The 15,720-nt window shown below is 37.6% G+C and overlaps 2 protein-coding genes across 3 annotated transcripts in view; both read left to right on the forward strand.

Annotated features, from left to right (window-relative positions):
* LOC134648683 (mitogen-activated protein kinase ERK-A) overlaps positions 1 to 15,720 on the forward strand; it is a 182,272-nt gene that overhangs the window by 1,301 nt on the left and 165,251 nt on the right. The window lies entirely within an intron of this gene.
* On the forward strand, positions 95 to 8,393 carry LOC134649074 (uncharacterized). The gene is made up of 2 exons (XM_063503790.1): positions 95 to 100; positions 7,695 to 8,393. Exons 1-2 carry the CDS (start codon positions 95 to 97, stop codon positions 8,319 to 8,321), a joined length of 633 nt encoding a protein of 210 aa, XP_063359860.1. The 3' UTR covers positions 8,322 to 8,393.

Here is a 15,720-nt window from a genome sequence, read left to right on the forward strand (position 1 = left end):
TATTCATTGATATTTTTGATTTGTACACCGGGAAACATAGATGTATCACATATTTAAACTTTTTTATTCAATACCTGCTTAATATTGTATAAAAATGACTGTCAGTTTGTTTATTCACACTATGGAATTCTCCGGGTAATGGATAAGTTTGGCGAAAACCAATATTTCAGTTGCATTTAGCAGCAGCTTCACATAGTGATGGTGGTGGATAACATTTAGATGGGGTAAAAGAAACATTGGACCAGAAAAACTTGTAGGGTGGTACCCTCATACTGTTTATAAGCAAAATAAGCTAGGTTTCTCTCTCACCCCACAGGACCTTATACAAATACAGTAAAAGTTAAAGATTAGAAAAGAATCTTATGCAGGCAGAAATCAAATATCCGCAAGGTAATTTAAAATATATGTTTTTTTTTTCAAATGCATGTACAGTCATGCTCCGTGATTGTTACGCCATTTAGGGCTCTAGCTAATTTGGACATTCCATAGCGTATGTATGGGACAACCAATTTAGCTAGGACCCTAAATGGTGTAACAATCCCGTGTGGTGACTGTACAAAGTTAATCCAAAACATTTGCTCTGAAAATTAAATTAAGTTATCTTATCTCAAAGGTGTAAATCTTGATAATACAGATAATGACTCATTTTACACGCTGCAAATTTAATCAGATTGTCTGAACAATTGATTATATAAATAGTTTCAAAGAAACATGTTTATCTATAGAGTATGGTGTCATGCTTTTGTTGTAGAGGTGCATATGTAGATGGAGCTAAGCTGTATGAGGAAACATTCGTCAGTGGGGAACTCCGAACAACAGTTACGTTTTGTTTTGTTATTATTGATTTATTTTTGATATCACATGTTTAACAATAGCCAACTAAACATGTAGCTAACTCTTGGTATATTCCACAAAGATTTGGAAAATGTTGATATTCCCAGTTTGCTTGCGTCGGACTCTCGGGCTCGGTAATTCGGTAATGCGAAAAGGTATCATCGATCGATGCAGCGATTAGTGGCATCAGATTATCGAGCGATTCATTTTTATCGTCGCCGTCAATTCGATCTCGATCGATCCATCGAACGTAGATCGATCGGTCGATTGTTGTTGTAATTGGTAACGTACTATCCGTACTATGAGAATTTGTAACGAGTTTAGAATTGGAATAGGTACCTAAGCTAAAGCATCAGCGCGCGTGTTGAAACACTATCAAAACTTTTTAATCAGTTGCAAAAACTGTCTCTTTTATTTTCACATTAGGCTACACGTAAGAGACAAATCATTATAAATGCTAACTTATTTTAGCACACGCTGAACATGTGCATAAAATGTGGCGATGTTTTTTTATAAACCTCTTTATAGCTCTTTATAAATGAATACCTACATAATCTGGCTCGCGGCATTAGAATTCCCTAAAAGACCCAAAGACAAATAAAGTAAAGCTCTTTTAAGCCATTTCCGTCAGTAGAACAAAGAGGCGGGCTAAAAATACGTTTACAAGACATTTTTATTAGTAATAATTTTATTATTTACACTACACGTCTTTTACAAAATTTCATTAAACATTGAAACTACAATCTTATAAGTAAAACTAAATATTCTCCTTTAGATTTGATACGTAAACGTAAAGCTTTGTTAAAAATGTCACCAAAAAGTGTGGATTTAAACTGTAATAAAGAGTCGAGCCAATGAAATCGAAAACACTGCGCGTGGGCGCGGCGTGAATCTAAATGTGCATTAATAAAATTAAAACGAGTTTTGATTGTTGCTTAAAACGAGCCCGACGCCAGTGCAGCCGTGATGTTAGAAGTATTATTAAGTTGTCATTGCATAAACTGATTTCGATGATTATAGGTGTTGCGCCGTATAAGAGGAAACCTAACACTAATAGTTTCGTTCTTGTATGTTGTGTGGGAGTGACATTAATAATACTGTAAAAGCCACTCATCCTAAGAACCCTTTAATACAGTGGGATAAAGAATGGTGTGAATGGACCATGTAACTTATAGATTCATTTTCTCAAAAAATAAAAATAAAACCCTAAAGGTTCCGTTACACAGGCGCGTTTTTCGGGCGGTCACGCCCCCGCTCACGCCCCGCCCGGAAAACGCGCCCATGTGACGAAGCTTAAAAGAACACGATAAGTATATATACTACGACATTTCAAACTCAAAGCTAAGCCAAATTAATTCTCCTAGATTGCATTTTGCTCTAAACAATCGATTTATTCTTAAAAGCTTTAAGTGGCCGCTGCAGGGAAAACTCGTCCTTCGACACAGACCAATCCAATTATTGGTAAACCATTTAATTAATTAAACCCGTTCCCGAAAGAACATACTAATGCACGTTCGGTCGCGATCAGATAAATCAGAGCGGCCAATGTGCCCAAAAATATATGAACATACACAACGTATTGATGCTTTGCTCAGATATTTGTGAATATCTTGGCCGCTCCTCCGGACCACTCCGATATATCAGAGTGCTAGAGTGGCGTCTAAGAGAAGTTGATAGCGGGGGGTCTATCCATGTCCTTTTTTCGTCACGCATGAATAAAAATTGTGATATATGTATATTACCTCATGTGACGGAGATCTCTATTCACAATATTATTAATAACTAGATCGAGCTTAATAATAAATCATTTAATAAACAATAAAACGCGCGGCTGTTTTCCTCCGAAAATAAAGGATAATAATGCATTGGATTACTTAAAACAATATTTCCCTGTCTGGATCATTTCCGGTATAAAGCTACGATACAAAGACAAGCAAGGAAATAGATATGTAGGTATATAATTATATATTTTACTCAGTTATACATAGTTATAACTCTTTGTTTATTAAAAAAATGATATTATGATCGGATGAACAAATGATAATTGATATTACAGGCAAATGATTTCGGGTGGTCAGATCCTCGCGTAATGCGCATACAGGAGAAATAATTTACAATCTGTATTAGGTACATATTAATCATGAATGGCTAGTTTCCATGTCTAAATTTGCGATCGCGTAAGCTTTCACACTCTTCTGTACGTTGATACTAGCGACGGAATTTCGACGTAGCTCTTATTACAGTTTTGACTCCAAAAAATGGTTGTATGTAAAGTCGGTTTACGGACTATAATTTTGCGTGATAACGTCATAAGAAAACATTGATGAATAATTGCATACTTTTAAACGTTACCATAGAGATTCGTCTACAACTAATTGCATACTTTTAAACGTTACCATAGAGATTCGTCCACAACGTTACCATGGAGATCTGTCCACAACGTGACACTTTTTCGTGCATGCTACCGGTATTCATCGATTTATAAGACGTTTTCACGTCAAAAAACGATCGACGTAACTAACACTTAACTGACACGTATAAATTACAATTATCCCTTCTACATAATTATACCCCGCCCGCAGCTTTGAATATTACCCAATACACAATTTCCCGCTATTAATCAAAGTTATGATTGGTCACTAAAAGTGTGTAATACCTGTGTCAAACATCTTGCGCGGCATGACTATCTGAAATCTGAACTTCTATAAGTAGTTATTCCACTTGGTTGATACCTATAGCTAGTTTATCCGCTATTATAGTTATAAATAAGTTGCAAAAATATCAAACGCAAGAAGTGAATCGAAATGGAACGTTCCGCTTCAATGGTTTTCCAGCAATTTGACCAGAATTATTTTTGCTAGAAATTTTCCAGCATTGAAATGTAAAATGCAAATGCGCAATTACTGCAACAATGCTGCTGACATCAACGATACAAATGGCTCCGATTGTATTGCATACTAAAGAAGCCTACTTAAGAGGAAACATGACTGACTTAGTGTCCATAAAAAAATAATTGGGAGGTTTATGTAGTTTTTGACTTGTTTTCTACTCCACAATTGAATCGGTTAAGTTGTAATGTAACTGAAGAGTTGGCGCGACTGGTTACGAGTTAGCATGTCGCTTTGCTTGTTTTTTTCATAGGCCATTTAGTTTTGCGAGCGATAAGTTGTATTATATTGCATTGATATGTGTGAAAACTAAAAAAAGAACTAGATTTAGAAGAAAATTGTTTGTACAGTATGGTTATCATATGTATCATAGCATATAGGTGGGTGAATCAACTTTTTCTTGTCACTCGTTGCCATGGTTACGTTCTCCTGGGTCACTCTAAAATCTATTTTTTTGTCATTTCTTCACCAAACACGCTTTTTTGTGATACTTATAAACCCTTTCCATTGAGGGTCGTCTACCAAGCGTGTCAGAAGGAGGTGGTGTACAATGTCTTATAAAAAACTATGCTACTATTGTCTCTTGGCTGACCGGACGGAATAACAACAAGAAATAGTTGATCCACCAAGGTACATCGCCACTCAAGATCATTTCCATCCCAGCGGCGTCTAATTGAAATTCTTACTAAACCCTTATCAATATGCAAATAATACATGTCAGGAAATTCATATTTACATAACTATTAAATCGCCTTTAGGACACCAATTTGCTCGTTACCAAAACTCTCTTGAGTTTTGAATAAGATCTCCAAAACTAGTTAGTGGTTATTCAAATTGGTATTATCAATCGTGGATCCAAACTTTAAATTGCCCTTTGAATCGAAGCGTTTGATAAGTTTATGTTTTAACACCACTTTTAAAGTACCTACGCACATTTCGTTTTCGACAACCGACGACGCCGTATTCTCATTAAACACGACACGGCATGCCAACAAGGGCTGCGACAGTCAGATCGCATCGCAAGTCCAATTTGTACTTTGATATTAGATTTTTCGTCTTAACGACGGTAGTCGGTGAAAATCCGATTTGACTTAACGAGACTAGCATGTGATTTGAGTGGTATGTTGTGGCCGTGAGGCCTATAACATTAGCTATATATAGATTCTATTGATAATAAGATTGTGATTCGTGCATGTGCAAGTCGCTCGTTGTCAGTGTCAAATTATCTGATTGTTTTATTTTTAAATCTTCAACAATTTCTAAGTTGCAGCAGAGAAGTAAAAGAGCTGTTAAAGTCGATTTAAAACGGTTTATGATTAATACGAGTGCACTTTCATAAGAGTACCTAATCACGATATTATTAAGTAAATCTAAAAATAGTTAGTTGTTTTTCTAACTATAATAATTTCAGTCGTCAGTAATCTACAAAACTAACAAATATAATATGTAATAAATAAACAAATCACTACATAGTATAAAACAAAGTCGCTTTCCGCTGTCTGTCTGTCTGTATGTATGCTTAGATCTTTAAAACTACGCAACGGATTTTGATGCGGTTTTTTTAAATAGATAGAGCGATTCAAGAGGAAGGTTTATGTATAATTTGTTAACCCGTGCGAAGCCGAGGCGGGTCGCTAGTATGTAATAAATGGGAGATTACATAAATTTGGGACTACATGCTCAATATAAGTTGATTCCCAGTTGAATTAAATTCAAACTGCCTGTTCAGTTGCGATTTGTATTATACAAGCGGTATATGTCAATATGAATTATCGGCAATGTGAGTCGTCGTAAATCTAGTTCGTACTTCGTATCGCTGCGGTATTGCGGGCGGCTTAGAGGACCGGAATGGACGATTAAACTATAAGATTTAGTACCATGTTCCATATATCCTAGACCCTCCGTATTTGCTATTATGACAGCACGTGTATAATACATTTACAACAAAATTAGATTGTTTTACATTAACTACTAAACAATATATTCGGTAGCACGCAGAACAAAACTATCTATTTTTATTTTTGCATGTTTTGAAATAAGATGTATAAAAGGACAAACGTAGTCACCCTTTTGCTCTTTTTAAGTGTAATTGTTTTAAAGCAAATTAGGCGTTTACTGTTTGTACAAAAACTACGAAAACAGTCCAATACCAACGCTATGATAAAACTCTCAGCAAATACATTTGCAATAGAAGGAAAATAAGAGGCCATGTTTTTAAAATAACTGAGAAGATTGCTAACTCTAGCATCAAACCGTCAATACCTTTTGTGCTGAAAATGTAGACCCCCTACACACCCTAAATGCCCAACATTCAAAGAAAGAACGCTATTATCTCTCTCCGTAGACTCGAAATAGCCTCACCTATAAGCTAACCCCATACATAATTCAAACGGGACCAATGAACCGCGTACTGAACGTTTAACCTTGGTGCCTTTTAACCTTTTTCGCCTCACCAAATATGCCCCTGGCATTTTCTAGTGTCCGAACTTGCTGAAATTGACATAAGCCAAGTCACAGAATAGCAATAATGTACTTACAGAAAGTTCACTATCTAAATATCCCTATAACAAAAGTTCCGCACCGTGTTTTACCTCTGTCGGATAACGCCTACGAGGGACAGATTTATTTGAGTACTGGTCTGTCTGGTCATCATATTCTGTGTTTGGAAACTCTGGCAGCATTAGCACCCCTCGCCTTTGGTAAATGTTCGGCATAAGACACTCGTACGCACTTACGATATTATCACATTGATACGAATTCGCACGTAGTCCAGTGTAAGAGCGTGAGCGTGACAGGCTGACAGCGCTGTGCGTAAGGGCTTGCTTCCAAATCACGCGAGGCAGCCAAAAGTAGCCGAAAACACCTCGCGTGATATGTGCACAACCCCAACTACGTTTATTTAAGTACAATACGGAACAACAACAGTTGAATAGTCACTCAAAGTTTATACGCAGTGTAACAGCGGCCAGCAAAAACACAAAGAGAAAATTACTATGATTACGATGTGTGAATTCGCATCCAATGTGAAGACCGCCTTACGTTCTTGATATAGGATTATATTTTAGTGTAATTTTACTAAAAGACAGTTGGTGTTAAGAGCTCAATAAAGCTTCCAAACATTGTTCTGTTTAGAGCCAGGTGTAATCCATACAATAAAAATATCGTTACCTCCAGCTTAGCTAAAGACAAATCGTTAAACATATCCTCCGATATTGAATACGGATGTGGAAACAGTGGTCGGACGCCGCTATAAGTATTCCCGCCGAGTCCGCTCCAAGCTTCAAGCTACGACACAGATTAGATAAGCCATATATGCTAGATAAAGATAAAGATAAAAGATAGTTTATTCAAGTAGGCATAATTACAATGCGCTTATGAACGTCAAATAAAGCTAGGTAGACCGGCTCCAACCCTACACCTCTGCCCCGAGAAGATTTAAATCCCCCCTCAATTGGAGGAGGGTATCCCATTATGGGACCGGCAACAAACTCGGCGGCAATGCTATTTTTATAATAAAACACGTTCTCCAATTTATATTTATGCGCGATCGTCGACGACTCAATATTGTTATACTTATTTGTGTAGAATTATTTCATACTTACCGATAAACTTATTTGAAAATGTTTTTTATTTTATTTTAGAGCAGTTTACTGAATCGGCTGGCGTTGGAAAAATAACCTACTCTATATTTATGTAGATAGTTTGACAGTATTTAATATTAAAATATTTTATACGGAACAACTGAGAATTATTAGGCTGTGACAGACGGACGGACAGACACACGAGTGATCCTATTAGGGTTCCGTTTTTTCCTTTTGAGGTACGGAACCCTAAAAATACTGGGAATAAGCCTTATCTTAGCTTGAAATTGTCGCGTGGTAAGGACAGTGATTTCTGGACTAGGCTGTGACAGACGGACGGACAGACAGAAACCTAAGACACCAGCATATCTACATCAACACAAACAGCCAGGCTGCTCTGCTGGCACTAGAATCTCTTGAGTCAAACTCAAAACTAGTCCAAAACTGTAAATCAAACCTAAATGCACTGGCTAACTCCAACAAAGTCATACTTAGATGGGTACCAGGGCACTCCGAGATTAACGGAAACGAAGTAGCGGATGAACTTGCTAGGAAGGGCGCAGACACACCCCTGGTCGGCCCAGAACCGTCTTGTGGAATCACAAAACGGGACGCATATTCTCTGCTCAACAACATAGAGAAAACGAGAGCAATCGATTGGTGGAAGCTCGTCAAAGGACAAGAACACTCAAAAGCTCTAATCAAAGGGTTCAACAGCAAAACTGCTAAGGAGCTTCTAGGGCTCAAAAGACACAAAACTTGCGCGGTGACTAGAATTTTGACTGGACACTGCAAGTTGAACAAACACATGTTCCAAATAGGGAAAAAACAAGCTGCGACATGCAGGTTCTGCCAGGAGTCAGAGGAGACTGCTATGCACATTCTCTGTTCCTGCGGACCACTAATGTCCAAAAGAAGTACCTACCTAGGACGACACATACCCTATGAGGTACAGAGCATTACGGCCCAAAGAATCTGGAATTTCCTGGATTCAACGGGCATTAGTAGTGAACTTTAAAGGGCCGTCACAATAGATCACAGCTTGGTCGAAGTGGCATCCAAAGGCCCACAACACCCCCAATAATAATAATAATAAGTGGTTGATCAATAAAGCAATATCCAGGTTTATGATAGCATCAAACGCATCTAGCATCGTTTGGTTGGCAACTTGCATCTTATGTTATGATACCTCCTGGAGTAGAAAGCTTCCATAACTAAAGTGGTTTACCACTTGTCATTATGCTGATTGTTAGCCTACGATTGATTGCCTGAAATAATAGTCAATACACTATATGAACCATGATCATTGTCGTTTTGCTTACCAGTGACATATCTGCTACATTATTATTTAATCTGTCGCTCTATTCGACTCACGTGCGAAGCGTCTCCGTATACCGAATACCGAAATCTATTGTTTGCTTAATGTCACAAATCATCTTCATAACCAGGGTTATTATATGAATATATGTATAGAATAGTGCGACTCCACAGTCAAGCAAATGTAGTTTTGTGGAGCTTTGTCCTTAACAAAAAAGGTGTAACTTTTGTGTAATAAATAGGTAAATAAAATAAAAATAATAAAATGAGACGTCTCATTTGGGATTATGCTTCGATGAATTTAGAAAATTATGAAATCTACTTAAACAACTTTGCGATAATTTCGTATTTTCCGTATTCATTGAAAAAGCTTGTATCTAAAAAACATACTCACAAATTAAGAATGTAGACTAAAGTCTATTTTTTTATTCGGTAGACTAAAATGACATGTCATATTATGAAATGTTATTTTATGTTCATATTATGAGATGTCATTTTAGTCTACCGAATAAAAAAATAGACTTTAGAGTGTGTACGGCACAGAACTAGAGACCTTAATGGCTCCTTTACAGGGCCAGCGCCGGCCACTCGGACGCAGCCATGCGGTAGAATAAGATAGCAACAGGGCCGGATTAACCCTAAGTCAGAGTAGGCAACTGCCTATGGGCCCCGCCTCGGACAGGGGGGCCCCGCCTCGGCTAGGGGGCCCCGGCGGCCCCGCGCGCGCCAAAAACAATATTTGTTTCATATGGCCAAAATTCATAAATTTTGTTTTTATGGTACCTAAATATTTATACCTAATGTCCAATATCAGTTTCTCAGATACACAATCATTAGATGATTATGTAAATTATGTTATTTTATAGATTCAAAGTCTGTAATATCGAGCTCGATTTTCAGGCTCCCGAGGGCCTAATACCTCATCAATGGAGCTTCGGCCCTCCGAGTAACTCTTGCTTAACACATATTATTGTCGAGTAATATTTGACGATTGGTTCGTGTCAGAGCGCTACTTTCTTACAGTTCGACCTTCGGCGTCGCTTTTTAACAAATATAAATATTGATTTCAGAAGCTTGGCCTTTTGCCTCGCATAAAAGCTCACCTCGCTGGTTATAAGTACGCTTCGGGCTTGTTAAGTAATGTGGAGAATGCTGAGCTCGACCTTCAGCATCAGTTTTTACCTCCAAATCTCCTCTTCTTCAGCTTAGCCTTTGGCCTCGCTGCGCCAAGCTCGGCCTGCGGTCTCGCTTTTTAATACAATGGACATTGGTTGGCGCCTGTGCTCTAGCTGAGCTTATCCTGAAGCACGACTTTGACCTCGCATGAAAGCTCGGCTCACTGGCGAACTTCGGATTGTTAGGCCCGGCCCGGCCTTTTTAACACGCTTTCACAATTTTTTCACAAAAAATTTCGCGCTCGCTGCGCTCGCGTCTTTTTGGTGCTTTTCTGGTTGACCCTGTACCTACATGCTAGCTTGACTAGTGAATGAATAGTCATTTAAACCTATGGAATATCTTTCTTATTACGTTAATTTTAATCATGTGGCTTGGCGTATGGTCTTATGGTCGGACAATCGCTGTTCAGCCTCGCACAATATTTAACTACCTATTTAGAAAAAAAGGGCTCTCCCCACACTTGGCGCAAAAAGGAATCGGCCAAAACTGATAGAAAATCATGACCACGCAATAAGAGCGAAAAAGACATCGCTCGGCATGTTCGGATCGGCTCAACAGACAACTTGAAACCACAAACTTACTTCCCTGTACTGAAAAACTGAACATTATGTATATGCATAATTGACTGTAAGGGCCTAAGGGGGCCCCGAGCATTGCACTGCCTAGGGGCCCCGGCATGCTTAATCCGGCCCTGGATAGCAATATCACTTGCTCCCTCTAACGCATAAATGCGCCCCTTGGAGTGGCCGGCGCTGGCCCATCGTGTAGAGGAGCCATAACAAATCTACACCAAAATAATTATTATGATATTTGCGAAAAGAGCGTGCTTCCATCTCAAACGCCGGCAACTCGGCGGCCCTCTGGTGTTTCAGGTGTCCATCAGCCACGATAATTGCTCACCATCAAGCGTTTCGTCTGCTCATTTGCCTTCTATATCATATAAAAATGTTGTTGACTCTGTTCTATCTAATACTAAATATTTCTATACATCACTTAAGGTATAACTGTTGGAGAGGTCATTTAAGACTATTATGTATTATTATTATCATATCACGAGCCCGTTGTGGCCTCTCTTTTTCCATTCTTTCCGGTCTTGACCTACATCTGGCAGTTTCCGCCATCTCAAACAAGGTCTAACACACCTATTTCAAATTTAAGACCTATTAGTTAAGTTACTTAGATTAACTACAGTTTAATTTTATAGAAAAGTAATATCATAAAATTCATAAAGGAATTAATTAATCTAGGTAATAATCTGAGATAGTTACTACGAGATAAGCTATAGGGAATAAACCTTGGTAATATATGTAGGACCATATAAAGAATGGTTTGCTTCGGCGTCGTAAAGGAGACTTCATATATTTTTTATATTTTCATAAAAGCAAAGCTTTATTTGGAGTTATAAAAATGCTGTTAAATGATATCACGCGAGCTTCGTAAGGGCTATAAGGGAGCGTATTTAGATAAAAAAAAACATGATACAGATTGTTATCTTTATATTTGCGTCCCTTTCGTAATTTTATGCAGTTTTATATATGTGCGAGCGGGCCGCAAACGAAATTAGTATCATATTTTAAAATCTGAACATACAAGTCTGGCGTGATTCTATTCTAATTTGCAATTCTGTAAGGAAAATTATACGTTCGCCCCTGTTAGCTGCGGTAGGGCTTTAGACAAATTGCTCTTCACGAACTTGCATAGGTAACTTGATCGTTAGATCTTTTAAGGGTTTTCAGAGGCGCCTTAAACAGCGATTTGGTCCCTTTTATAAGTTATTTTATTTTAGTATAGATCAATATGTCTTTTATGGAATACACGGCCAGTGCTTAGTAAGTTGAAATCTGACGATACCTACACTCGAGGCTTTTATTTGTTAGGCATACTTACGTGAAAAAATACTGTTTTATAAAGGCTTGAAAGCAACCTCATTAGTTGCAAAAATACAATCGCTATTACGAATCAATAAAGAGATATTAGGTTTATCAAATTTCGTCCGATGACGTTTATAATAAAAGCTGCAATCAGTATAACTGAATCCCGACTATGAAATATTAATATAAAATTTACCCAATTCATTTCGTATTTTGTGTACTCTCTTTAGCGAGAACATTTTCCAAATGGAAACTATTCATTAAACGTACAATGAAACTAGCCATTAATTGCATCGTCCATACTCATAAGTTTCATGAAATTCATGATTTAACGCTCAATTCTCATTTCAATTTAATCAGGTTAATTGGAACTGATAGAGGCAGTGGACATTACCTTCATAAATATAACATCCATTTAGTGCGTAATAGTCATAAATGGCACAGCAGAATGGCTTTTATCTTCTAACCGAAGTATTGATGCCGTTTTACCGCATTCATATGTTTTCTTGCACTCTGCTAAGCTCGTCGTTGTATGTGGTTGTTATAAGCCTAGTTTTCACTGTCTTGCAAGAACGCCATTAGTCTACGTCTACGATAGGCACGTGTCACTATAAAGCTACGTCAGACGATATCGTGCGATATCACTGTCGCGTATGATATGAGGCTATAAATTTGACAACTACGTGCGACGTTGCGGGATGTCATCTATTGTCGTCTGGCGTCGTGACACTTCGTCGGTGGAACGTATGGAAGGAAGAAATCATATATTCCATAAAGCATACGAGAGGGATATATTGTTCCACACGGGCGCAATCATAAAAATGTTGGTGCATTTGTGAAGTATTACAACTTGGTAAAACCTTGTGAACGCTGTTTTTATTTGTTCCAACTTCAAACCAATTTCGTATAACCTGTATCCTTAATTACATTGATTTCAAGAGCCTATCTTTGCTACCAATGGCACAATCTGCTAAAACATATAACAGAAATGTACCTCTTAACCAAGTTGAAAGGTATTTTCTCACCTGCCTCGTTGTGTTCAATACGCCGGGCAAAAATAGTAGCCACACGGTGCAGACATAATTGACAGTTCAAAGCCGTGGCTATCTCTACGTGCATTGTCTTTGGCTGCGTGAGTGCTGCGAGTCGGTTTCTTAGCGAGCCAGCGTAACCTGACTTCGAGATCTATTGCAACTTTGTGAACTTTGCGTAATCGGAAAGCTCATTTTATACTGGGTCTCTCGAGTGTACGATTCGGCCGTACTCGGTTAGCGATTATTCGATTAAATAACACATGGAACACGGTCCAGGTACACATATATGTTCCACGAAACAGACCTTCGATCTTTTATTGGTTGGATTTTGTCATGAAAGCCTCTATAAATTCGCTTTGCGGAAATCCAGCCACGGATAAACCTGTGATCAAGTATTTTCTGTGTGACACAAAATTAATATTCAGTATTCAGTATTCAGTTCTTTATTTGCGAATATAGACAAAAGCCATGCAAATACAATAATAAAATATCAAATAAATACTTAATCAATCAGTCAACAATAAAAACATTATAACAATAACAAAAACAAACAAAGAAGAAATCCAGAAATAAAACATTACCAACAGTTAACAAATAAATTAGATTGCTTAATTAATTGTATTGTATTGAACATGAACAGGACAGGATTAACAAAATGCAAATGGTAGAGAAAAAGATAGCTAATCGAAAAATATTCTATGGGTTATTATACCATTTTTTATATTTCAAGTGTAAAAAATATTATAGTACACAATTTATTGTTCGATGTTATGTTATGTCACTCCCCATATTGAATACTATCGTGACTACTTTACTAAGATTGTAGCGACTATGCCTTAGAAATTCCTTGGTACTATCTATTTATTACATACCTAATTGTACCAATCCTATACTCGTATAAAATAAGTCTGTATTGAGATTATTATTTTGTTACATAAAGTAAAACAAAACTTCAGACACGTAAAGCCCCGCAAACGTTGCTCATTACCCAGAAACCTGCAAGGTAAATCCTAACCGCGGTAATCTGAATGAGAAACGCAAAAGTTATACCAGCCACCGGCTGTAAACTTTGGCTTTGAATCCACAAAGTTTAATTATTCATAATATTAGTTACCGACTTTACGAGGGGTATTCAAAATATTCTCGGTATGAGAATGAAAACAAACAAGTACGAAAAGTTTGATATTTTTATTTTTCAATATACTCCCCCCCTATGTTCATACACTTAAAAGATCGATCAATTATTTTTTTTAATCCCTCGTAAAAATATTTTTTATCTTTCGTGTAAAAATGCTCCTCCACTGCCGCCTTCAATGCTTCATCGTCAGAAAATTTATTTCCACGCAGATCCTTTTTAAGATTGGGGAGCAAAAAGAAGTCGCTGAGGGCTAAGTCCGGACTATACGGTGGGTGAGTAACAGTTTTAAACCCACATTCAACAATAGCTGCCTTGGCAATATGAGCAGTATGGACGGGGGCGTTGTCATGCAGAAGCAGAATACCTTTGGTTAACTTTCCTCGCCTCTTTTCTTTAATTACATCCTTTAATTGACGTAGAATGTTAGCGTAGTACTGTCCTGTGATATTTACACCTTTTTCTTTATAATCGATTAGTAATACTCCTTCACAATCCCAAAATATCGTGGCCATGACCTTGCCAGCTGAAGGGATGACCTTGAACTTCTTGGGATGAGCTGAACCCTTAATGTGCCACTGCATGGACTCTTGTTTACTCTCTGGGTCATAATGATGAACCCAGGTTTCATCTCCAGTAACTATTCTTTGCAGCACCTCATCAGGATTTTCACCGCACAGGTCAATAAAATCGGAACAACAAGCTACACGCATGTCTTTTTGAAGCCGAGTCAGCATTCGCGGAACCCATCTTGCACTTACTTTTGACATATTAAGATGGTCATGTATAATATCATGTACAGTACCAATAGAGAGATTGGTTACTTGTGCTATAGATTTTACCTTCACTCGACCATCTTCCAATATAAGTTTTTCCACTTTATCAATATTTTCTTGTGAAGTAGCTACTACAGGCCGGCCAGGTCTAGGGTCATCTTCAATACTCTCCCTTCCGCGTTTAAACTCGCTTGACCACTTTTGAATGGTAGATAAAGAAGGAGCAGACTCACGGTAAACACAATCCATTTCCTCTTTTATGGTTTTTTGATTTTTACCCTGTTTTGTCAAGAATTTTATCACGCATCGATGTTCTAATTTAGTTAACATTGTCAATTCGCACATGATGTTCATGTTTGTTCAGCAATTGCAGAAAAACAAAAGACCATCTCGGTTCGAATTATACTTTTTTTTAATGTCAATGAATAAACCTTAGCGGCCAGTAACGAAAGAAATTTTAGAAGAGGTCGTAAGATATCAATACCGAGAATATTTTGAACGCCCCTCGTAGATTTTGGGAAATGTATCTTACAACGCAAATTACGTAAATATTCTCATAAATATCTTAGTGTATTAAATCTTACAAAATGTTTTTTTTCTAACCAACTCGTCCGAGTATTATCTTGCTAATTAAGAACAAAATAACTATGATTAAATATTAATTGTAAAAATTTGCTTTGACTTTATAATATTTTGCTGTATTTATTATCTTCATTGTTGCTTGCGTCTACTTCATTAAAAGTTAAAATTAGCTATATATTAGACCCTCACCAATTTAAATTCACCCCCATAAGCTCCACGCTGGTTAACCTCTATCAAGGACTAAAAAATATATTAGTGGCTTCATCTTACGTGCTCATAAATCGCCTTTCATAAAGATCCTTATAACCGGTGGATACTGTGACTCGATCTTAAGCGTCCTCCATCCTCGACACGCCTTTCAATAGCTTCTCGACTCGGCGCACACACGTTTTTCCACTCGAAAGGCCCCCCTCGACCGCAGCCTCGGTAAGTTGATACCATGTCATGATGCCAAGCCAGCCGTACTCAGAAATTACTACTTGTATCAGCCTATCATTTTGTCACGTAGCGTAAGCTTCGACTTTAA

Source organism: Cydia amplana, chromosome 6 (assembly GCF_948474715.1).
Source record: "Cydia amplana chromosome 6, ilCydAmpl1.1, whole genome shotgun sequence".
NCBI classification, from domain to species: domain Eukaryota; kingdom Metazoa; phylum Arthropoda; class Insecta; order Lepidoptera; family Tortricidae; genus Cydia; species Cydia amplana.